General features: G+C 42.2%; 1 protein-coding gene across 8 annotated transcripts in view; it reads left to right on the plus strand.

The window, feature by feature from the left end:
* LOC131924501 (tubulin polyglutamylase TTLL5) overlaps window positions 1-24,137 on the plus strand; it is a 181,872-nt gene that overhangs the window by 53,788 nt on the left and 103,947 nt on the right. For all 8 annotated transcript variants that reach the window (XM_059279808.1, XM_059279811.1, XM_059279812.1 and 5 more), the window contains one exon: window positions 14,908-15,062. In XM_059279808.1, the coding sequence (XP_059135791.1) occupies window positions 14,908-15,062 (155 nt within the window). The remainder of the gene's footprint in view (window positions 1-14,907; window positions 15,063-24,137) is intronic.

Below are 24,137 nucleotides of genomic sequence, written 5' to 3' on the forward strand. Positions count from 1 at the left end.
GGCCATTACAGAAACCACAGCCTGTCCTAATGCAGAGTGGTGGAGCCCAGTCCCAACTGATATATCTACAACACAACTCCTCCTCCTAAGGCTCAAGATCATTAGCAGAAGAGAGGGCAGAACTCAGCTTGTAAGAGCCAGATGAACAGGGTTTGTTGTATGGTTGTATTGTGTGGAAATGTCAGAAGCTACGCCCATGGAGTCTTCCAATATGGCTGCCTAAACATGAGCAGAATAAGGATGACACCGATCGACATGCTGATGTATAAGGGGGAAAGCTCAGGAGGCCTTAACCCCACACAAAGAGCTCCAGGCAGCCGAGGAGTGCTGCAGTAGTTCCGAGTGAAGAATGTGAGGTGGTGGCCCTGGGCTCTGACCCCTTCATGTTGTAGGTGTCTTTCAGTGAACTTTTTCTTGGGGTAAATCCCCTACACACTTAGCTTTATCTGGTACCTCTGTGTGGATTTCTCCCAGTATGCATCTTTTTTCTTTTTCTTTTTTTTTTTTTTACATTTTTTTTTATAACTGCTCTGCATGTATACCTACATGCCAGAAGAGGGCATCAGATCCTATTATAGATGGCTGTGAGCCACCATGTGGTTGCTGGGAATTGAACTCAGGACCTCTAGAAGAGCAGCCAGTGCTCTTAACCCCTGAACTCTCCAGCCCCTCAATATGCATCCTAACCTTGAACCTTTGTGCTGAGTTTGGAGTCCAAATATTCAACTGCCTTCTAGACATTTGCCCTTAACTGTCTTGCCAGCATCCAGATATTTAACCGTTTCTCAGAAGCACGAAGGAAGACGCCTCCATTCAGTGTATCTGAAAGCTGTTGGCTTTCCTTTTTGTTTCTGCGTTAGTGCCTTGACATCCCAGAAACTGAGTGTGGAAGCCTGGCTTATCAGCACTTCCACCTCCATCCTCTCTGCACCCAGCTGCTGCCAAGTCTTGTCATTCTGACTCGAGTGTCTCTGCTCTGTATCTTGTCTGTTTAGCTTACATCAACATCAACTGTTCTGCCAAAGGCTTTCATTAATCTCTCAGGTGGACAGCCACAGGTACCTCTTAAACGATCTCCTGGCAGTGTCCTCCTGCTTATCCTCATCATTAAAGACCTCTTGTCACATTAAATCACACGTCTGATCCTAGTGTTCTCTGCTCGTAGAACCTCTGTGATGTGAAACCAAACTAGTGGATGCTACTACCCGTGGTCTTGCTAAGAGTCTGGCCACAGCATACTGTGCCTGTCTCTGTTCTAGCACACAGGATTTTGCATAACTCAGCTAGAGTTTCTTCTAGTCTGTATGCCTTAATTTATGCCATCTTCTCAGGAGAAGTGGTTCTTAGTCACCATGTCTGATCTGTCCATCTGTCCAGATGTGGCTGCATGAATCCCACTTCACACATTTGTTGTGCCGATTCTGTCATCATATTGTGTGTTGACATAACTCTCCTTTAACAGACAGTGAGCGCCTTAAATTTTGGTGTCCCTTGATGCCTCTCTGGCTCAGGGATTGTACAACCGGCCCTCTGTGTCCATATGTTCTCTGGGGTCAGTATAGAAAGTTCTGAAAAGCCTGCATCTGTTCTGGACATGTATGGACTTTTCCCCATGGTCATTCTTCCCTAAACAACTAAGTACAACAAAGTTTTCTATAGCCTTTACATCATACAAATAATCTATCTGTAGGTGTTTTTATGAGAGGGTATATGGAGCCTATGTTCAATTATAATTATATTTTACATAAAAAACTTGATCATCTGTAGATTTTTGTATCTCCAAGAGTCCCTACAATCCATACTTTAAGGATGCTGAAGGACAACTATATTCAATAAATGTGCTTACTCATTATTATTGTTACTACTACATAGGGTTGGAGATTGATTGCAGGGTCTCGTGCATGCTAGTTAAGAACTCAACTGCTGATCTACAGCCCCAGTCCTTAAGTGTGTTCATTCACTGGACTATAAGATCCCAGAAGATAGACCGCACAATTTTTACCATCCACCCCCAGTGTTCTCTTAAGTATGCATCCAGACGTAGTTTTTAATAAACAAATGAAGAGCACCTGCCACCACAGCCAGAAGTCTTTTTGTCATGGGCATGCCTTCAGCCCTTCCCTAGCCACTCTTTAAAGCACATGGATGATAGTCATTTTGCATCTCTTGCCTGATGACTGTAAACCACATAATGGCAGTTCTTTCTAGCCCGTCACTTAGTGCAGGACCTTATACTTTCTAGATACCACATGCTCACGAAAGGGAAAAGACTTTCTCTTCTGTATGTTGTTGGTTTTTGCATTGTCTTTTAATACCAATACTTACTTTTCCATTCTTTTTCACTGATTGTGGCACACCTGCCCTGAACACCAAAACAGTCGACATTAATCACATTCCTGTTTTGTCCTGGGCAGTATGTTAATGACAGGTTGTGTTCATTATCTCTTCCATTTTAGGAGCAAGGAAAGTGCTTTTCCCACCTTTTTTTAAAACTCATGAAGATGAAGAAATGTGAGTTAGTAGGACGAGTGACTCTACTTCAGTCACACACTGGAAAGTCACTCTATCAGGACTCCAACTCTGATCTCTATGACTGTGGGTTTTATCTTTGTGGTCTCTGCCTCTTCTTTGAGTCAAAACCAGATCTTTCCTCAGACTAAAATGACCGAGCATTGCATCAACCAGCCGTTCTGTGGCACCACTGCAGTACTGTCGCTACGCCTCTGCTTGAGCCTGCAGAGACACGGAATAAACATCTCCTTCATGATTACAGACACTCTCTCCTCCCTGGTGCAAGCTGAGAATCATACGCTCCGTCAGGGTGATTGGCTAGTTGTTGAATTAGGCCCTCATTAGATTATTCTGTAGGATGACCAGTGCTTTCTTTTTAGTTGGACAGGGGAGACAATCCAGCCTTGGCAATCCCTTGCTAATATGTGTAAGTCTGCTTATCAGGCTAACGGTAGCCCCCAGCTCACAAAAACAGAAAACATACATTGGCAAAAATCTGGCTATTTTCTCAGGCTGCCTTCCCGAGAGTGTCGGGAAGGTCTTGTTCTGGAGCTCTTAACTGTTGTTTGGAGCTGTGAGTGTGTAAGGGTGTTGTGTAGATGGTGGTGTTCAAACTTAACTGTTGTTTGGAGCTGTGAGTGTGCAAGGCTGTTGTGTAGGTGGTGGTGTTAAAAGAGGGGGCGGTTGCCAGGAAGCTTCAGCACTAACACATCGGTGCTTTAGAATTCCTCATGCTTCCCAACCCCCTTTAGAATAGGATTAACATGGTAGCCCTTATCTCCTGGTGATTGGAGTATAAACTTGCGGTTCATTTTATCAGCATCCAGGAATTAAAAGAGGAATTTAAACTGCCTTAAAACATGTGTTTATTGCTTATTGTAGCTAGTGGTTTAATAAATACTCATGAAGTGCCTTTGGAGGAGTGCTCAGAGTGTAATTGCTTGATGACTCCTTTTTATGTCCTTGAAAAAATACGTCCTCCACTCTTCTTTAGTGTAAGCAGCTTGCCAGCAGCACACACCTGCCTCTCTGGGTTCTCGTCTGGAACAGATGTGCTGTGTCCTGTTCAAGGACTTCCTTTTGTTCTAGGGACACACATGAAACAAGTTAGGAACAAGCCACCACATTGCCCCACTCCAGATCACAGCTGGGAGAGGACAGTTTCCACAGCACCCAACTGGTCCACTCGTGTTCTGATGGGTTTTCCTATGTGAACACAGCAGAGGGCGTCATTCTCCAGGCAGCTCTAGACAAAATTGCGTTCCTTTCAGTCCACATGATCCCATTTGAGGATCCAATGAAAGATGTACTCTTCTCCTGAAAAAAAAAAAAGTGCACACATAGAAACTTGTGTTCAGTTCCAGAGTGTTCATAGACATCCCCCCCACAGGCTCCCTCTCGATATCCATCGACACTTCGTCTCCAAGTTTGAGCCCTTGAAAGCTTTGAGGTAGTATCAGGCTAGTAGCCATCATTATTGGTCATTTGATCCAAATTCAAACCTCTTTCCATCTTTGCTGCATACATTCATGAATATTTCAGTAACACTCTGCGTTAGACTGTTACCTCCATAGGGCAAGGATTACTTTCATCAGCCTTCCTCCATGCTCAAAAGAATGGCAAACCCAGACAAAGTAATAAATATTTGTGTGAATTAATGAAGTCATTTTATGCAGCACCCCTGTAGATCTTATTAGAAAAGAAATCTAAGATTTGGGGGCCTGCCATGATAAGATTGAATAGTGATAAGAATGATACACCTGGCTGGGTAGTGGTGGCCCACGCCTTTAATCCCAGCACTCAGGAAGCAGAGGCAGACCGAATCTTTGAGTTTGAGGCCAGCCTGGTCTACAGAGTGAGTTCCAGGACAGCAGGGGCTACACAGAGAAACCCTGTATCGAAAAACCAAAAACGAATAAAAGAATGCTACACCTGAATTCTGTGCCACAGTTACTCATGAGTTAAGCTGTTACTAATGAAATGTTTGATGTTGGATTTCCATCTCCATCTTGATAAAGAAATAATAAGGTACATGAAGTTTGCAAACGGCCTGGTAAGCCTGAGGTTAGTCACCATGAGTCACCAGTGCTTTGCTAGCCTTTGCCATCTCAGTACCGTGAAGAAGCCATGCAGTATAGTCATTATGCAGAGAGGGAACAAAATCTGTGTGTCAAAGCTATTATTTCACCCATCTGAGAACCTTGCCTGAGGCCTTGAGAGCAGGCAGACATCGTCTCTAAAATTATGCAAGGCACCAGCCAGAACAACACTTAGCTCTTGCTCTAATCACTGCTTCTTTTATTTCCTTTAATTCCAAAGCAGTCTCTCCCTTGTGGTCTATGCAGAAAGAGGTAATATGGAACCTCTAATTTCCTTGCTAGCCTTCTAGTGACATTTGCCACTCCACTACTTACTGAGAAACTGGCTGCTAACTGGAGAGAGGCAGTGGAGGGGACAGAGACCCAGACGGATGGACCCCGAGACTTTGCCAAGACTGTTTGCTGGATTTCTTTGGATGAAACCCACTTCATTTACTGCTACAGTTGGTCTGTATCTGAAGGGTCCATGTCTGTATTCAACTAACCACAGATTTAAAATATTTAGGAAGTGTCTGTGCTGACATTTCCTTCTCCTAAACAATATGGCATAAGAACCCTTTATACTTCATGTGGGTTGTATTTGGGATCATCCAGAAGTGAGTCTGTAGAAGTATATAGGAGGATGTGTACAAACCACATTCAGATATTATACTGTTGTGAGGGGAGGAGGGTGCTGAAGATGGAACGAGGACTCATGGAGTAGATCAGTACTCTAACCCTAGCCCCATACCACTTTTTTTTTTTAAACAAATCTTTTCTTTCTTTTTTTTTTAAAGATTTATTTATTATGTATACAGCATGTATGCCTGCAGGCCAGAAGAGGGCACCAGATCTCATTACAGATGGTTGTGAGCCACCATGTGGTTTCTGGGAATTGAACTCAGGACCTCTGGAAGAGCAGTCAGTGCTCTTAACCGCTGAGCCATCTCTCCAGCCCCCCCATACCACTTTTTTACAGGGACTTGAATGCCCTCTAGCTTTGGTATCTAGGGGGTGTGGAACCAGTCCTCAATAGAGACCAAAAGGAGATGAGTGCTCTAGGGATGCAGCCCTGAGTAAAATACAGTCCCTGTCCTAAAGTGGCTTGTAATTTGTAAGGTAAATTAGGAAATGAATTTGTACTTAATAATACAAGCATGGCACGAAGCTTCTAGAACCTTACCATTTAGCTCCTGAAACAATTCGATAGCAGTGATCATTTATAGCCAAGGGAGAGCCTTTGGAGGTAATACATTTTACCTTAGGATACAAAGCACAACAAGATAGTTATAAAACATGCAGGGTTTCTTTTTTTTTTTTTTTAGAGATTTATTTATTTATTATGTATACAGTGTTCTGCCTGCATGTATGCCTACACACCAGAAGAGGGCACCAGATCTCATTACAGATGGTTGTGAGCCACCATGTGGGTGCTGGGAATTGAACTCAGGACCTCTGGAAGTGCCCTTAACCTCTGAGCCATCTCTCCAGCCCAACATGCAGGATTTCTGATTCTTATCTTTGCAGGTTGGATCACAACCTCTCTGCTATAGTTATGTCTGTTTACTGGTCATGTTTTTTCCCCAGAGGGCAGCGATGGTAAACCTTGATCTTGTGCTGAGAACAACTAGACTTCAGACCTTCTTTGCGCAGACTCAAACATGTCCTGGTCTGAGGTAGGCCTTAGCTACCACAGTACAGGCAAACTGTTCATGATAGAAGCGTCTGCTGTAGGTGGAGAGTGCTCTGTCTACAGGGTTGACAGTTTGTTATGTAGGACATGGATGCATAAAAGCAGATGCTGCCCATGGCCTCTCTGGTGGAGGACTTGAGAGGATACAGTAATCACTTTTTTTTTTTTTTTTTTTTTTTTTTTTTTTTTTTGGTTTTTCGAGACAGGGTTTCTCTGTGTAGCTTTGCGCCTTTCCTGGAACTCACTTGGTAGCCCAGGCTGGCCTCGAACTCACAGAGATCCGCCTGGCTCTGCCTCCCGAGTGCTGGGATTAAAGGCGTGCGCCACCACCGCCCGGCTGGTCAGTAATCACTTTTTATCTGTTAACCTGTACTGTCTTTTCAAATATCTACCAAGAACCTAACTGTTTCAAAGCATCAGTGTTTGGACTTGGTTTTCCATGATAAAGCTGGAGGTCATTGCACACACGAATCCTAAAAGCTGAGTAATAGCCAATGATGGCTGTTTGTAGCCTTCACCACCTTGAGGCTCAAGAGATGTCCGGAGAAGACCTTTGAGGAAAGTCCTTGCGGTAATTACTGTAAGAATCCACACTGAATCACCAGCTTTGGTGACTACAGCCAAGCAGTATATATACACACATCTTTGCCTACCAGGCTGAAGCCCAAGGGGACTTCATCTGGCCGGTCTCCTCTATACCTTCCTCTCAGACTCACCCTTCAGTCTTGACTTTTGAACTAGTTTACTGTTGAAGAGAGGCATAGGGGGGTGAGTCTAAGAAGAGACATATTTCCCTGTGGTCCGAGACCAAAACTGGCCTCAGATGCCCTCTCTAAACACACCCCCTGCCGTGTGTGTGTGTGTGTGTGTGTGTGTGTAGGAGGGAGAGGACATTGAGACTGTCTCTTTATGTAGTCCTGGCTGTCCTAGAACTTGCTGTGTAGACCTGGCTGGCAGCCGGCCTCAACTTCACAAAGCTCCGCCTGCCTCTGCCTCCTGAGTACTCAGATCAAAGGCGTGCGCCACCCTTAACCTCTCCTTTTTAAATGGTGGGAAGCTCCCTCTTGCCTCACCAGCACTGTGGGAGAATAGCATCCCAGAGAAAGCAGATCCAATAAACAAATATGAACACTGGAAACATGAACTTGGAAAGCTTTCATGGTCAGATCACAAGCCCAGTCCCAAAGCCTGAGCTAGGTGCAAGGGACAAAGGACAGATCAGTAAGCGATCTTTAGCCCCTCTTACCTAACTGCCCTAACTGTCCACTAACCTTTAGTCCTTTCCCACTCACCCCAGAAAACAACGTGGTTTGCCTGCCCTCACCACAGTCCTCATACAGCATGGCTTGGGTGGGGCTTCCAGAAGTTTCCTTTGTCTCTAGAGCAAGCAAGCGTAGCTCCTTCCCAGGGAATTGTTCCATTCCTTGCTGTCTTCTCGCAGCCTGCCCTTCACCAGGTCAGCTATCTGGGCGTCAGACATTTCTTCCTGCTTGTTCATGGCTCTCCGTATTTTTTTTTAAGGCAGTACATATGCTGTATTTGAATTTTCTTAGCACTGTCGTGTTTTGGAGATCTCAAATACTGTTGTTTTTTTTTTTCTCAAGTTTTAGATGCTCAAATCCTGTGTGACTTGAGGCCACATTTCTCTTTGTACCTTCCCACTCTCCCCATGGCCTTGCTTCTGATAGACGACACAGTGATTCTTTGTTGAATTGCATTAGAAGTGTAAAGTTTGTGTGAGCACGTGGGACAGCATGTCACTTCAGCCAGGGACATCTAGTTACGGCTGTCCCCAGACAGCCCCTTTGCATGCCAAAAGGGTGTGTGTCTGAGTGGTTGGGGGTGTTTTCTGGGAATCCATCCGGGCAGTCCCATGGTATTTTAATTATAGGACTGGCATCAGCGCTACCTTCAGCAAACAGCAGTAACATGCAGTAACACTTGGGCGGGCCGAGCACCGGAAACTGGCCGCCTCCTCTGTGTCTCCTACCCCCTTTCCAATCCATCACCTGTATTTATTCCTGCTATAATTTAAACACCTGTCTAGATGGAATGCATGCAATGTGTCCTCAGCCCACACATTCAGATATTTGCTCACCTGCCCTATTCGGAAGGCTGCCTCTAAAATAAATACTGTTTGGTACTAAAAGAAAAAAAATGCGCTGAGGTCACCACGGCACTGGACACAAGAGCGGGGATGGGAGTAGAACATCTGGATTGACTGCTGTACAGAGTGGGAGCTGAGAGAGAGGGAAGGGCAGGAGGGAAACATCTGTCAGGCAGGCCCCAAGACTCAGAGAGAGGTAGGATCTGGTGGCCAGATTTCCCACAGGCAATTACTCACTTAGCTAACCAGCCGGAGGAAAGCGGAGATGGAGGCATAGGTGACGAGTTGGTGGTTTTTAGGTGGAAATCATTTTTTAATAATGGCAGTATAATACGTAGTCTTGGACCTCTCTGGTTTGTTTTGAAATGCTTCATGTGTGTTTGCATCCTCAGCATACTTTTAAACAACACCAAGAAATAGTGAAACCTGCATGGCCCTGCTGGACTTGGGAGGAATTATTCTCTCTTCCCCCTCATCCCCTTGTAATGTCTTCCTCCATCCAAGGCATTTCTGCCATCTGTTGGAAGGTCCCTTAGCTTTGTGGCGGACAGGGAGCAGTGCCTGTTCCCCTTCCCTGTTCCTGCCTTTGGTTTTCAAACACACAAGGCAAGCCGACTGCCCGTGCTCTTGTTAACTGGAAGTTGTGATTCGCTGGGGCGAGACTGGGCTCTGTACTTGAACAATGCCCAGGGATGCAGATGCTGCTGGTCCACAGACGGAAACTGGGAGGAGACGGCTCAGTGGTACAAATGCTGGCACTGTGGTTGGAGTCACAGGATTGGGAGGCTTTGCCCCGGGAAGTCTGAAAGTTGAATTTAAAGGCCACCCTTAGCAATTATTTTATGTCTCAACCTCAGTTTCTCCATCTGTCTTTAAGAGTAAATAGTTCACATGTAGTGTGCTGAGCACAAGACCTACAAAGAGCTATTTATTAAATTCAGCCATTGTTAGGTTCCTATGATTTCATTGTCATTACTGCTAAAATGGTACCCGTGGTGGGACACCTGAGTGTGCTAATGCAGGGGCCCGTGGTGGGACACCTGAGTGTGCTAATGCAGGGACCCGTGGTGGGACACCTGAGTGTGCTAATGCAGGGGCCCGTGGTGGGACACCTGAGTGTGCTAATGCAGGGGCCCGTGGTGGGACACCTGAGTGTGCTAATGCAGGGGCCCACGGCTCCCTGAGACTGCTGTGCTAACTTCGTACATAAGGATGTGAGTATTGGGGCTGGAGAGATGGCTCGGCGGTCAAGAGCGCTGGTTGCTGTTGCAGAGGACCTGAGTTCAATTCCCAGCACCCACACGGTGGCTCACAACCATCTGTACCTCCAGGCGAGCCAACACCTCCCTCTCATTTCTATGGACACATGGTACACGTACATACATGCAAAACATTCAAACACATACAATAAAATAAGCCTTTTAAAAAAGATGTGAATATTCATCACTTAAAATTATTTTAAATTTTTATAATGGGTGTTCATGTTTTGCCTTCCTGTATGTCTGTGGACCATGTGTGTGCAGTGCTGGCAAAGGCCAGAAGAGGGCTTTGGATCCCTTGGAACTGAAGTTACAGACTGTTGTGAGCTGCCTTGTGGGTGCTGGTAATCGAACCCTGGTCCTCTGGAAGAGCAGCCAATTCTCTTAAATGCTAAACCATCTCCCTTAGCATGGGCGTATTCTTTGAACCACAGTTTCTATAATTAAAAGTGGTTTTTAAATTGCTCTGTCTATCTTCTAGACCCATTTGTGGCCAATGCCACAAATCTAAGAATTGGGAGTTCGGGTTTAGTAACATGCATTCTAGTTAGTGACAGTTCAGGGAAGCTGGCTGGCCCAATGCCTATGACCTCTACTGTAACAGAATGACAAGTATTACTGTATTCTTGTGTACCTTAGCTAAGGCTGTCCTTTGAAGAAGTTCTTCTGCCCATTATGGAAAAGGCTAAGAGGCTAGGACAAGACCAGGATAATTTGTATATAGTAACTTATCCATTATACATATTTATCTAGAGATGGTCAAGGCTATAGGGAAGTGCCGTCCAGTAATTAGCCACTAGCTAGTTGCATTTTAAAATTAATGTTTAGGGCCAGACGGTGGTGGTGGTACACGCCTTTAATCCCAGCAGGCAGATAGATTCAAGGCCAGCCTGGTCTACAGAGCAAGTTCCAGGACAGCCCCCAAAGCTACACAGAGAAACCCTGTCTCGAAAAACCAAAATTAAATTAAATTAAATTAAAATTAATGTTTAAAATCAAGTTTCTCAGCCGCACCAGCCACATTTCAAGTACACGAGAGCCATATGTGGCTAGTGGCTGTTCTGCTGGACAGCGCAGATTGACAGTTCATCAGCAGGAAGCGTTCTGGAAAATAAGAATGACCCAAGGTTGTCCCTTGTCTCTTGTTCAACACTGTATCAAATATTCCGTTATCATATGATTAAGATGCCAACTCTGTGGCTATACAAAAACGATGGTTTACAAAAAAGATCCGTTCACTCCTTCACTCTTTTTGGTTATTGGTGATGTAAGTCCTTGCAAGACAGATCTCGGAGGCAAGGGGTGGGAACAGTAGCTGTGGTGTGTGTTGAGTGACTTCTAGACAAAACGGGGGTGAGGATAGAATACTGAAAGTCAGGGCCAGGTCGTTACCATTTAGTGAAGATCGGTTTGTTTGGAAAAGAAGGTAAGAACATTGAAAGTTTTCCTGCTGCGGGTATTCTCATGTAAGCACTAATCACTGCTATCTCTCTAAGTAAATTATCAGCGCCCTGCTTTTCTGTGGGCAGAGGTCACAATGGCTGCCAGTTCTTGGTTCACACACAAAATAAAGAGTGGGTAGTGAATGAATCAACAACCCCCCACACACACACACACACACTGTTCAAAGCTGGCCGCACGTTCATGCCGCCTTTCCCTCTGCTTGGGACAGGGTGAAGCTGACTGAGCTGGTTTCCTCTCACTTTGATGCCCTCTGAGGAAGAGTGAAAGTGGGGAGAGGACTTGGAGCAGGAGGAGCTCTCACTGCGTTCTTGATGCTTGCATGATCACCCTTCAGCCCTGGAGGGCCCCATCTGATGGCCCTTTTAACGTTTTCTAAAGTTAAGAGTAAATAGGATTGTTTTCCCACATCCGAGTTAGAAAATGGGTTTTGAAACTCGAGCCCAAGTTCTGCGACTGTAGGGCGTGGCTTTGGGTGAAGCGCTGTAGTGGCTCCCTGAGCCTCGGTTTTCTCCATCTGTGAAATGGAGTGTCTTCCTCTATGAGTAATGGGTAAAGTACACGTGAACTCATAGCATCCGAAGAGCCTGGCGCCGCCATGCAGGTGTTGAGCGGTGTTGTCCAGGAAAAGCATGCCACATGCGCTTGAAGTCCAGCACTCTTTTCTCCTTGACCTTGCCACACTTTGATGTATGGCGTTTGTGCGGCTGCGTAGCTCCTTTAGACCTTTGTTTCCTCGTTGGTGAAATGGGGGTGAGAGCATCACTCGGGGTTGGATGAGATCTTGCAAGGATGGCAATACATAACACACAGAGTACTCAATAGGCAGGTGTTTGCTGTTGCGGTATAAACACTGGTGGTTGAATTAAGGGCTGCTGGGCCAGCGCATGGATTATCAGCTCTATCAAACCCATCCCCTCCTCTCCATGCTTTATTCTCCAAACTCTGCCCTTGATGCTAAACATGGCAAAGTGTGCACCGTTTAATCTGTTTTTAGCCACTATAAACTGTTATTAAGTCCCCTTTATTACGGTTTGGTACAACTATTTTTTTTTTAAGTGTATGTGTCTGTGGATGTATATCTACAGAGACCAGCAGAGAGTATTGGATTCTCTGGAACTGGAGTTATGGGTAGTTTTGAGCCACCAGATGTCCTTGTTAAGAACCCAACCCTGGTCCTCTAGAAGAGCAGCCAGTGCTCTTAGCCACTGAACCATCTCTCCGCCAGGTTTTCAGTACAACTCTTACTTATCACAACGACATTTCTCACATTGTGATGTTTTTACAGCCTACAAGATCATGTTAAATTAGTTTAAAACACCTGGTGATAACAGCTCAGACAGCCGTGAAGTCAGTGGGTTAGGAATGTATTCTGAAGTCCTGCTGGAGTCAGTGTCATGGTCTCATAATATGGCCCTTGCTACCTGAAGGGTACACAAAAAAGTAGGACAGAGTACTTCAAAAGGACTAGGGTACAGAGAAGAGGCACTCCCATGATTTTCAGCCACATTTCATGCGTTCTACAGTCACCATGTGCCTTTCCTCTGTCCCTGGCATCTGCCGAGAGCAGAGCAGAAGTGAAAGTCAGGGTTAGCTCCTGAGGCCTCTTCTAAAGCATGGCCCACCCTGGAGAGCAGAGCCGCAATGCCCCACACACCAGCCTCACAGTCGCCAGAGACTGCTCCCGACCTATGGAAAACAGCTTTCTGTCCAAGAAAAGTAGTTTGAGTCATTGGTGAGAAGACACTGGCCTGGGCTGTTTTCACTTAGGACCTTCTCTAGCTAAGGAGGAAACACTACACACCACACCGGTGCTAAAAATGACTCTTCTGTTTTCCTGATTTCAGATCATTTTCAAATGTGAATTCTTTCATTTGTAAATGTCAAGGTTCTTTTGTCACTTCAAGTGTTTCATAGGCAAGCATTTCCCTTCAGCTTGCTTCTCCTGCCTGATGACCTAAGACCCTGTCTGGCAGCGTGTTCACAAAACCCTGCACTCAGCACTGGCTTGCCCTCTCAGCATCTCTGCATACCCCGTCCTGAAATGCTTTCCTGGACACCTCTCCCCTTCTCTCCTCTGCTGTCACTGCCCAGGCTTTCCTCCGAGTACCTCACCACTGCAGTGACTCTAACAACTCTGAAAAAGTGCTGCGGCTCATTAAATAATTTTAAAAATATGGAGAATACACAGAAGCGCAAGAAAAAAAATATTGCCATGCTGAAGTAGATGCTGTGTATTCTGGATTTTTCTTCCCAGCTTTTGAGAAGTTTGTCCACATGTCTATTTATGTTTGTTTGTTTGTTTGTTTGTTTGTTTCAGAGCTGAGGACCAAACCCAGGGCCTTGCACTTGCTAGGCAAGCGCTCTACCACTGAGCTAAATCCCCAGCCCTGTCTATTTATGTTTAAGGAAATTTACATTGTGATTTTTTTTATTAGCATGATCTTTTTTCTTGAGTTTTCATCATCTTCCTAGATCAAGTGTTTCTGGAAAAAGTTAATGAATAAGTAATATTAATATTCTCTTAAATGGATGAAGGAAAATGTAACTATCTTGTTAGCCATTTATACCCTCTCCTATTTTGAGGTTAAAAACAATGCTTGCTTTTAAGTACATGTTTTCTGTAGTGTATGGTATAAAGCAGGACTGTGGAACTCTGGTCCTTGAGCCCTATTTCTGCTGTTTATCCTGAGGCCTCAATGCAATCCACACTGTTTCCTTCTGTGCCAAATGACGATTAGGATCAGCACTATACTGATGACCAGACTCTGATTTTGCACGAGGTGTGTGTAATGTACTCATTTGCACAGATTGTATTTCTCACTGAATTCTAATAAACACTACCTGCTGTTCTAATGGGCACTGTGATTGTCACCTGCAGCATTCTTTGGATTGGTCTAGAAGCAAGCGTCAGAGTGGACAGTAGTCTAGTGTACCTTAGTACTGTCATTAAGTTGATATCTAGACGAGTTCTCTCAACTCACAGTCACACGAGTGACACAAGTACTGTCTAATCTGCCCCCTTGCCATTATTGGGCACTTTTTTCTTTCTTTTTTAGTGATTTATTTATTTTTATTTTTATGTGCATTTGTATTTTGCCTGTATGTATGACTATGTGGAGGTGCCAGATCTCCTGGAGCTTACAGGCAATGGTGAGCCACCATGTGGGTGCTGAGATTTGAACACAGGTCCTCTGTAAGAGTAGCCAGTGCTCCTAACCACTGAGCCATCTCTCCAGACCCTGGAACTTTCCTATAAAGCAGTGTGACAGTTTTGTCTTACAACTTGCATTTCTTTGCAGTTTATATATTTAAAAAATAATTTTCACTTACAAGTGGAAACTAGTTCAAAATGTTAAATTGGCTGGTCACATTCCATCTTTCTAAATTATTTGTGAACATTAATACTCATTTTAATGGACTGCCTAGGTTTTTCTTTCTAAATGATTGAGTTCTTGTATACTTCTTATTACTATTATTATCTACAACTAAAGCTTGTTAAGCATTTAGAACTTCCAGATGAGGAAAGGCTGTGTGCTTTGAACATTGCCTGGCTCACCCCAATGCCATCCAGAGAGCAGGGGCAGAATGCGCGCTTGCTAGAGCTCACAGACGCTGCCAGTTCCCCACCCGGCTCCCTGTGCACAGAAGCCAGTCTGTGCTCTGGGCCTTTGTCGCAGCCGCTGCTTGCGGCCCAGATGAGTCAGTCTCTCAGACTGTGATTGCTCCCATATGTGTTTCATGATGCTTTCCTAAAACGCTGTAAAATCCAGTTATTTCCATCCCCCTCGTTTCTAGGTGGCAAACCTGAATTTGGCCAGCGGTGTCATAAACAGAAGCAGTGCTTCAACCCCACCCACCCTCCGACCTGTCATCAGTCCTAGTGGCCCGACGTGGTCTATACAGTCAGACCTCCACACTCCTGAGAACCACTCCAGCCCCCCTGGAAGCAGGTGAGTGAAGGGCCCAGGGCTAGCATTTGAGTTACCCAGGACTGGCCTGCCTGCGACTGTGTCCCAAGTGTGATGGTGCCACAGAGAGCTCTGAATAGAGTCTAGTGAGCAGATGCCTTTTCTTTGCCTGTCCACATCCTCTAGCACTTAACCAAAAGGCCTACTTTAATTTGTAAGGTTGTTTTCAAGAGAACTAAATGAAAAGGGAGTTCCTGACAGTTAGGAAAATTGCTCTGTTTATTCTCCCTTCTTTCGGACATTCTTAGGTCTGAATTTTGTCACTTTGTGCTTGCCCCAGGCTTCTTTGTTTACACCTCATACTACCTTGTGCTTCGGGTGCTTTGGACTCTGTGTTGGAAGGGCATTGTCTCTTATGTTTTCAAAAGCCAGGTCACATAATTAAGTGCCAGCCATAATTGAAGTTACATAATTAAGCTTCCTCCGATATTGATGACTTGAGGGGTGGGAAGGTATTTCCTTCATGTAGTTGAAAAGAAGTGGTAGGGGATAAAATCCAAATGATTCTAGACATAAAGCAAGTTCTAAATTAAAAAGAAAGCACTGTATAATAATCTCTTTCTATATTTTAACAATCCCTTTATGAAAAAAAGATATAATAAGAATTAGATTCTCAAATACAAAATACTTGGTTCTCAGTCTTCAAGTGTGGCAGTGTCGTAAAAGACAAAGAAAGGATCTTGCTATGAAAACCTCAACCTGACACAGAAAATGCTTGGATGAAGCATGATCCTAATTAGTTTTATCAATTAAAACCAGGAGTCAGATATTGAGGCAATAACCTGAAAGATCAGAGAAGCAGAGCAGCAGCCACTAGAGACTTCTTACCTCTACAAATCCTGAGAACGAATAGGGGGTGGGATCCTGTCCCCACCTGCCTTATATTCCTGCCTCCACCTCCCAGTTGTTCTGGGATTAAAGGCATGAGCGTCCCAAGTGCTCAGATTAAAGGTGTGAGCTTCCCAAGTGCTAGGATTAAAGGTGTGTGCCACCACCACCTGGCCCCTAGGGTTAACTAGTGGCTGGCTCTGCCCTCTGATCTCCATGCAAGCTTTGTCAGAACACAAACAAAATATCACATAATTTCCCCTTTTTACCTAACAGAAAAACTATATACGATAAATACAATAACTGTATACAAATGTATCACACAATAATTAAATTAACAATGCCTAGTCCATTAGCATTTGAAAAATTCAGAGAAAATACTACATTATCTAATCTTGGTGAGTCAAAAGTGTTGTACCTAATTCACGTTCTATCCTAACTTGCATTACCAAAACTATCTTTCAATGTCTCTCAACCTTATACACTTTACACCTCTTTTGTGAGTGTCTTTTCTGAATTTGTTAAAAGGGAAAACTATAACTATAAAGTCTTCAACTCCATCAGAGACCTGAGACGGATATAATATTACATGAATAAACAGGAAGTGCAAAGCAAACAATTTCCAAAACTAAGAAATGACAGAAACAGCTGCAGCCACCCAAAGTTCCTGTGCAATGTTGGGGCATCCATTTTCAGCCTACAGGCCTAGAATATATGACAGACCTATCTGTGAAACAGGATTTTTGAAGGACTATCCCACCTTGCTTTATCAAAATTCTGCAGTCACTTTTCTGTTATGCTTGTCCAATTTGGACAGCATGTTGTCAGCAATCGAGGCAAGGGCACTCTCTTGCCCATTGGCTAACTTTTGCCACAGAGAAAGTAAACTCCATATGGAGTTTCTTCAATGCCTATCATCTTCTTTGAAGTAAATTGGTACTGCCAGAGCAGACATATCTCATGGTCAAAAGGGGGGAGGGGTGAATGAAAAAACTTATGTTATTAAAACATTTTAAATGCCATATTCTGTAGATCTCTGAAGTGTCTGATGACCACCTGACTATCTAAAATATATCTGTTTGACCTTGAAAACATACCTAACATGACTATAAGTTTGATTGTAATAGGTGACTAAATACTAACTTCCATTTCTTTATTATCTTAAATAGTTTGTAATAATAACTTTCAAGGACTAGAAATTCATATTACATTGTTAGATGAGCTGTTTAGGTACAATACCTTGAACAAGAGTAGAAATGTATGTATAGTATGTTCTAACAAAAATAACCTTAAATTTGTATCAATATACAGAAATCCATATCAATGTAAAATATTTAAAACTAATAGTTGCTTTTTTGGTTCAAAAGTAGATTCAATAGTCTACCTTTTTATCCTATCATTTCTCTAACATATATGCAGTATAACAAAAAGAACCTCGAATTTCTATCAATATACAAAACTCCAAGCTGATGTAAATTATTTAAAACTAGAAGTGACTTTTTTTGGTCTAAAAGTAGATTCAATAATCTATCTTTTTATCCTATGTCTATATCCCCACTTTTTCTTTTTAGAACAAGATCCCTGAATTTAATCTCCTTTGTTCAGCTTTTTTCTTGACCGTTACCAATAACAATTTGTAACCAACTCCCTAAACAATGACAAATTATCCATAACCCACTGAACAACCAAAAACCAACCAGCCCACCTCTTGGGAATATGGGCGTCATGTTAAAATTACTTCCTGCTGTCTGGGGTTGACGGCATCTTTAGAAGACCCTGAAAAAAAAAATTGGGATAATTGTCAAGTTCTGGGAGAGCTAGCTATATCATTTCTTGTCCAGTCTCTTTGTAATGGAAAAGTGCAGGTCTTGTCCCAAGTCCTGGCTAGAGTAGTCTGTGAAGCTGGATCATCTCAGCCAGCCACCTTGAAATTGTCCTGAGCAGTTTATAGTCCAAAGCCCATCTTTGGGTGGTGTTTGTCAGCTTAGTGGTGTTACCATAGTCCAAGTGGGATCATTGTTGTGGGGCACCATCGTCTTTATGGAGACTTCAGAGATGACTGTTGGGAAATTTTATCGTTCACTGTAGAAAACTTAAAGATCATTAATATCAAAACAGAGAGTTTAAATTTTAGGATAGAACTATACCTAAAGAAAAGTTTTAAAGAGTCAGTATGAATTTGAGGGGTAAGAGATTTTTGACAATAATAGTTCCTCGATTTTGGTTTTCTTTTGTCCCATACCAGGTGGCTCTTCTAATATGAAACAGAGACTCTGAATTTTCTTTTAAAAATATGCTTGGGTTTAGAGAAGGAGAGACCCAAACTCCCAACTCCAAAGCCAGCTTTAATTTTTAATTGAACTGGAACTATAAAAAGACCAGCAGAAACAAACATTTAGCTGGATGGTGGTGGCACACACCTTTAATCCCAGCACTTGAGAGGCAGAGCCAGGCAGATCTCTGTGAGTTCAAGGCCAGCCTGGTCTACAGAGTGAGATCCAGAACAGGCACCAAAATGACATAGAGAAACCCTATCTTGAAAAAAAAAAAAAAAAAAGAACAAACATTTAGGAAGATTTATGAAATTTTATCCTGTTGGAAATGTGATATATCAATAGGCCAATTTGTTATTTTTCTTGGGACATTTTCTCTGGATGATTCATCCTTTTTCTTCAGATGTCTCATTTGTCCAGTGGTCTTCAGATTCCTTAGCCTTCATTCTCCTGGAATGACAAAAACAAAACTGTGCCCGAACCCTAACTTTGGGGAGGGTCCCTTTTGGCAAGTTATATCTGATCAAATGAAAAGCATTTGTTAGTCTTACAAGTTAGTTTAGATTGAATAGTCATGCTGGTTGATGACCTATCACCTTTTCTAATCAAGAGCTCTCTCTTGTTCAAATCTAATATTTATCAATTTTGATAGTATCCATAGCTTTTCTTCTCCTGTGGAAACAAAAACAAAACTTCTTCCCCAACATAACACATATCCTGGTATCTATTCTGAGGTCAGCACATCTTTAAAGTATACAGGCTGATTTAATTCAGTAGTTTTTTTCTATTATCCAATGTCTCTCTGCAGCTGTTGTTCCTTTCTCATTAGCATTTGGAAAATTTAAAGTTAATAAAGCTGTATGCAATCTATCTCTGAGGGTCTTTATTACCCTTTTCTGTTTATTAAGCATATCCTTTAGAGTTCAATTAGATCTTTCTGTAATTGCTTGTCCTATAGGATTGTATCGTATACCTGTAATATCCTTTAAGTTGTAACACGAAACTGTTTCATTTTACTAGACACATATGCTGGAACATTGTCAGTATTAATTTGTATAGGTATTTCCATGATGACCATGACTTCTAATAGATGTATAATTACAGAATCAGCCTTTTCAGAACTCAAAGCAGTTGCCCATTGAAATCCTGAATATGTATCTATGGTATGGTGTACATATTTTAATTTTCCAAATTCTGCAAAATGAAACACATACATTTGCCAAATTTCATTTCCTTGAGTGCCCTTTGGGTTAATTCCTGCAGCTAGTGGAGTTTGATTATACAAGGAACAAGTAGGACATTTTCTTATGATTTCCTTGGCTTGTTGCTAAGTGATGGAAAAATCTTTTTTCAAACTCTTGGCTATTGACATGGTATGTTTTATGAAATTATGAGGCACCTAGCACATTTTCTACCAAAAGTTGATCAATTTCATCATTACCTTGTGCTAAAGGGCCTGGCAGACCGTATGGGCTCTGATATGTGTTATATATATATGAGCTAATTCCTATTCCTGACTAGTTCCTATAATCATAGAAATAACGAAGTTAATTCTGCTTCATCAGAAATAAGTTCAGTGGTTTCTATGTGTAAAACAACTCTTTCTACATATTGAGAGTCAGTAACAATATTAAGAGGTTCTGTAAAATCCATTAATACCATGAGAATAGCATATAATTCTGACTTTTGGACAGAATCATAAGGACTTTGAGCCACTTTACTTAAATTTCCTGACTTATAACTTAACTGATTTGTTTTCATCAGTATAGAATGCAGGGGCTCCAGAAATTGGTGTTCCTTGTACAATGATGAAGGATCCAGTTAGTTCTCTTTATAAACTGAATTCTCTTGCTTTGGGGATATTTGTTGTTAATCTCTCCAAAAAAATTACTGCAAGCTCTTTGCCAATATTCATTTTCTGCCCATAAAGAGGAAATTTCCACATTAGTAAAAGGTACGACAATTCAATATCTGCTGGGTCTATTCCTGTCGATTGATTAAGTCTTTTTTTTTGTTTTGTTTTGTTTTGTTTTTGATTTTTTTGAGACAAGATTTCTCTCTGTGGAGCTTGGAACCTGTCCTGGAACTCGCTCTGTAGACCAGGCTGGCCTTGAACTCACAGAGATCCGCCTGCCTCTGCCTCCCTGAGTGCTGGGATTAAAGGTGTGCGTCACCACTACCTGGGTCAGATGAAGTCTTAATTTTCCTTTTAGAATCAACTCAGAAACCTTTCCCACATATGTCTTTAATTTTTTACTCTGTGTGGTAAAAATATCCGTTCTAAGACAATATCTTCCCTCTGCATTAAAATCCCTGTAGGGAAATGTGTAGAGGGTAAAATAACCAGAATGCAATCAAGCTCCAGATCCAAATGATCCATATATGCATCCTGTAATTTTGTTTCCACTGAAGCCAGCTTAGGCTGATAATTCTCTGGGACTATTTAAATCCTTGTCACATATTTAAGGTTTGAAACAAATAATTCAATTCTTGAGTTGTTACTCCAATAGTGGGCCATAGATGGGCAATGTCTCCCAACAATTTTTGAAAGTCATTAAGAGTCCACAGTTGATCTCCTGATTTGTACCTTTTGGAGTTGTTTTTGTTTGTTTGTTTCGTTTTTTGTTTTTTAGACCTATTTTATATCCTAAGTAATTAATAAAAGAATCTCCCTCTTTGTATTTTTTCAGGAGCAATTTATAATCCCCAGCAAGGCAAAACTTTCTTTAGTTCTTCGAACATTTTGTGTAAAGTATCTACATTCGAATCAGCTAGTAAGATGTCCTCCATATACTGGTAAACTATAGATTGAAGAAACTGTACACTAATCATTTCCAAAAGCTGTCATACAAAATATTGGCATAGGATGGGGCTGTTTAACATCCCTTATGGGAGAACCTGCCATTGATATCTCTTAACAGGCTGAGAATTATTATTAGTAAGCACCATGAAGGCAAAGTTTTGTCTATCCTTTTCTTGTAAAGGTATAGTGAAGAAACAGTCTTTTAAATCAATAACTATAATAGACCATCCTTTAGGTACTAGAGAAGGTAAGGAAATTATATTTAGCCCATTGACTGAATCGTTTTATTAACAGCCCTTAGAACCATTACCATTCTCCATTTTCCAGATTTCTTTTTAATAACAAATATAGGAGAATTCCAAGGACTGGTCGATTCCTCATTTTTGAGCATTTAGCTGCTCCTGTACCAGCTGTTCTAAGGTCTGTAATTTTTCTGATGTCAAAGGCCATTGTTCCACCCAGACAGGTTTGTCAGTTAACCATTTTAAAGGTGGGGTTGTTGGTATTTTGAAAGATCAGCAGTTGTTGTGCCCTGTTTTTGTATAGCCTGAATGGTCAGTAACTGTTCTTTATAATACCTTTTAATATTTTTCCCAGGAACATATATTAGTTTATTGTTTGTTTCTGAGATTGGAAGAATGTTAATCTGGGTATTCCATTGCTGTAACAAATCACGTTCCCATATATTCATTGCTATATTAGCCACATATGGCTTTAATTTTCCTCCATGTCCTTCTGGCCCTATAAATTTGATCCATCTTGCACTTTGTTTTACCTGAGAAAAAGTTCCAATCCCTAAAAGCTGAACATTTACCTCCTGAAGAGGGCAATTTGGATGTCAAGATTCTGGGGCAGTTATTGTTACATCTGCCCCTGTGTATAAAAGACCTTCAATTACAATGTCATTTATTCATATCTTTAGCTTTGGTCTTTGATCATTTATAGAAGTTTGCCAAAATATTTGCTTTATGGTTTCTCCTAAAATTTTTGGTTTTATCTCCTAAAGCTGTTCTATCATCCAGAGTAGTTTGGGTTTTTACAATAAGCATTAGGTCCTTTAATTGCTCTGGGGCGGAGTTCCCCCATGGTGACAGGGAATGACTAAACCAAATTTGACATGGGGGCCTGCAAGAGGTCCCCCAAGGTGTTTCCCAACAGTAGAGGGTTACCTTGTCTGTCCTTTTTTCATCTACATTCATAATGTCTGCCTTTGCCACACCTACTGTGTACTCCAGAAGGGAGGGAGTCTTCTGTTTGGATTATTCTTAGAAAAAAAATCGTTATTTTTAGGAACACCCTGTCTACAATCCCTTCTTAGGTGACCTTGTTTGCCACAATTAAGACACCCGATATTTTGATTTTTCTTCAAGCCTCTGGAAATCACCTCTCCTATCCAAGCATCATCATGATTATGAGATTCAATATTGACTATATCTCAGATGCTTTCCTCTGTGGGTGCTGATCTTGTATTTAAAAGCCTAATTACCCTTTTGCATTGTGAATTAGCATTTTCAAAAGCCAAACGCTCAATTATTATTTGTCTAGTTTCTGAATTTAGTATCATTCTATTTACATCTGAGATCAATCTTTAAAAAAAAAAAATCAGTGAAAGTTTCTTTTGGGCCCTGTTTAACTTTAGTAAATGACTCAGTTCTCTTTCTGACGTCTTTAGTTCTGTCCCAAGCATTCAGATCTGTTATACGGCATAGACCTAGGGTGTGGTCATCATATAGAGACTGTCTTTGTACATCAACATAATTGCCCTCTCCAAGAAGTTGGTCTTGGGAGATTTCAATACCTCTAGCCCTACTTCATTGTTTAGTGGTCCTAGCCTCATCATTCCATTAGGTCCTCCATTGTAATTGGGGACCAGACTCCAATACTGCCATAATCAAGTCTCTCCAGTCTTCTGGGGCAATTGTTACTAATTGACCGTGAATTTAACATCTGTTTCACAAAAGGTGAATGCTTAACATATGAGACTATCACTTCCTTAAATCTCCTCAAATCTAACGTTTCCACAGGAATCCAGTCAGCTCTTACACAGCCTTGGGGATATTTGTTATTTTCAAGTTGTTCCTGTAAGGTGACTGGGTAAATTAAGGTTGGTTGTTTGAAAACCTTGGGCTGTTTTCCTCTCTTAATTTTATAATGAGATTCGTTCTCTAAATTCCTCTGTCTGGGTCTCAATATCTCTATAATCTGTTTTAATAAGTTTTTCTAAGGCCTGTTCTTGGCACTCACATCAACCAACTTTTTTAGAGATAAACCAAGAATTATCAAACCTTAATAAGAATTACCAAAATGATAATTAACATTATGTCAATCCCAGTTGATTATCCCTTCATTTAATTGTTCCATTTTTAAACCATGCATTGTGTAATCATACAGAGATCTAACTGCCTCCATCGTAGTAGTGTTTCCCATTTTCTAATGTGGAAAATAATTCTCTTTTTTTAAAAAAAAAAAAAAACTAATTCCCCCTTTTGATAATTCCCAATTATCTCACCAAGTCTTCTGATGATGACGGTGAAGTGTGAGGCTGACTGCTGTGTAGAATGGTAGACACCCGAGCGGGTGTCAAGGCAGCTACCTAGTGTGGCAACAGCCCGAGGAGGGGTCTGAGGAAAGCCCATAACCCACTGGGAGAGGGAGCTGTCTGTCTGAAAAACACACACAGGGAATCATGGGGAAGAAGCATGAGTGGCAGGAGCTGCCTAAAGACAGAGCTGGCCCATGGTGAGGGGCTAACTCCGGCAGTGTTTGGAGCCCAAGTGCCAATGGAGTTTGCTGCAGGGAGGCTTCAACAGAAAATCCCAAACTCGCTCAGAGGGCTTTGGGAAAAAAGAAAGGAAAACCTAGCTGGCAAGGTGGTGACTCTGGCGGCAGCCCCGAGTGCAGCTCCAGCATGTGCTGGTGGCTGCAAAGCCACAGGCAAGTGGCTTTTTCATGAATTCATGCCCCAAAAGTTAGATGCCAGATGAAGCGTGATCCTAATTAGTCTTATCAGTTAAAACCAGGAGTCAGATATTAGGATAATAACCTGAAGATCAGAGAAGCAGAGTAGCAGCCATTGGAGACTTACCTCTACGAATCCTCAAACCAAATGTGGAGTGAGAGCCTGTCTCTACCTGCCTTCTGTTTCTGTCTCCA

This window comes from Peromyscus eremicus, chromosome 14 (assembly GCF_949786415.1).
Source record: "Peromyscus eremicus chromosome 14, PerEre_H2_v1, whole genome shotgun sequence".
Lineage (NCBI taxonomy): Eukaryota > Metazoa > Chordata > Mammalia > Rodentia > Cricetidae > Peromyscus > Peromyscus eremicus.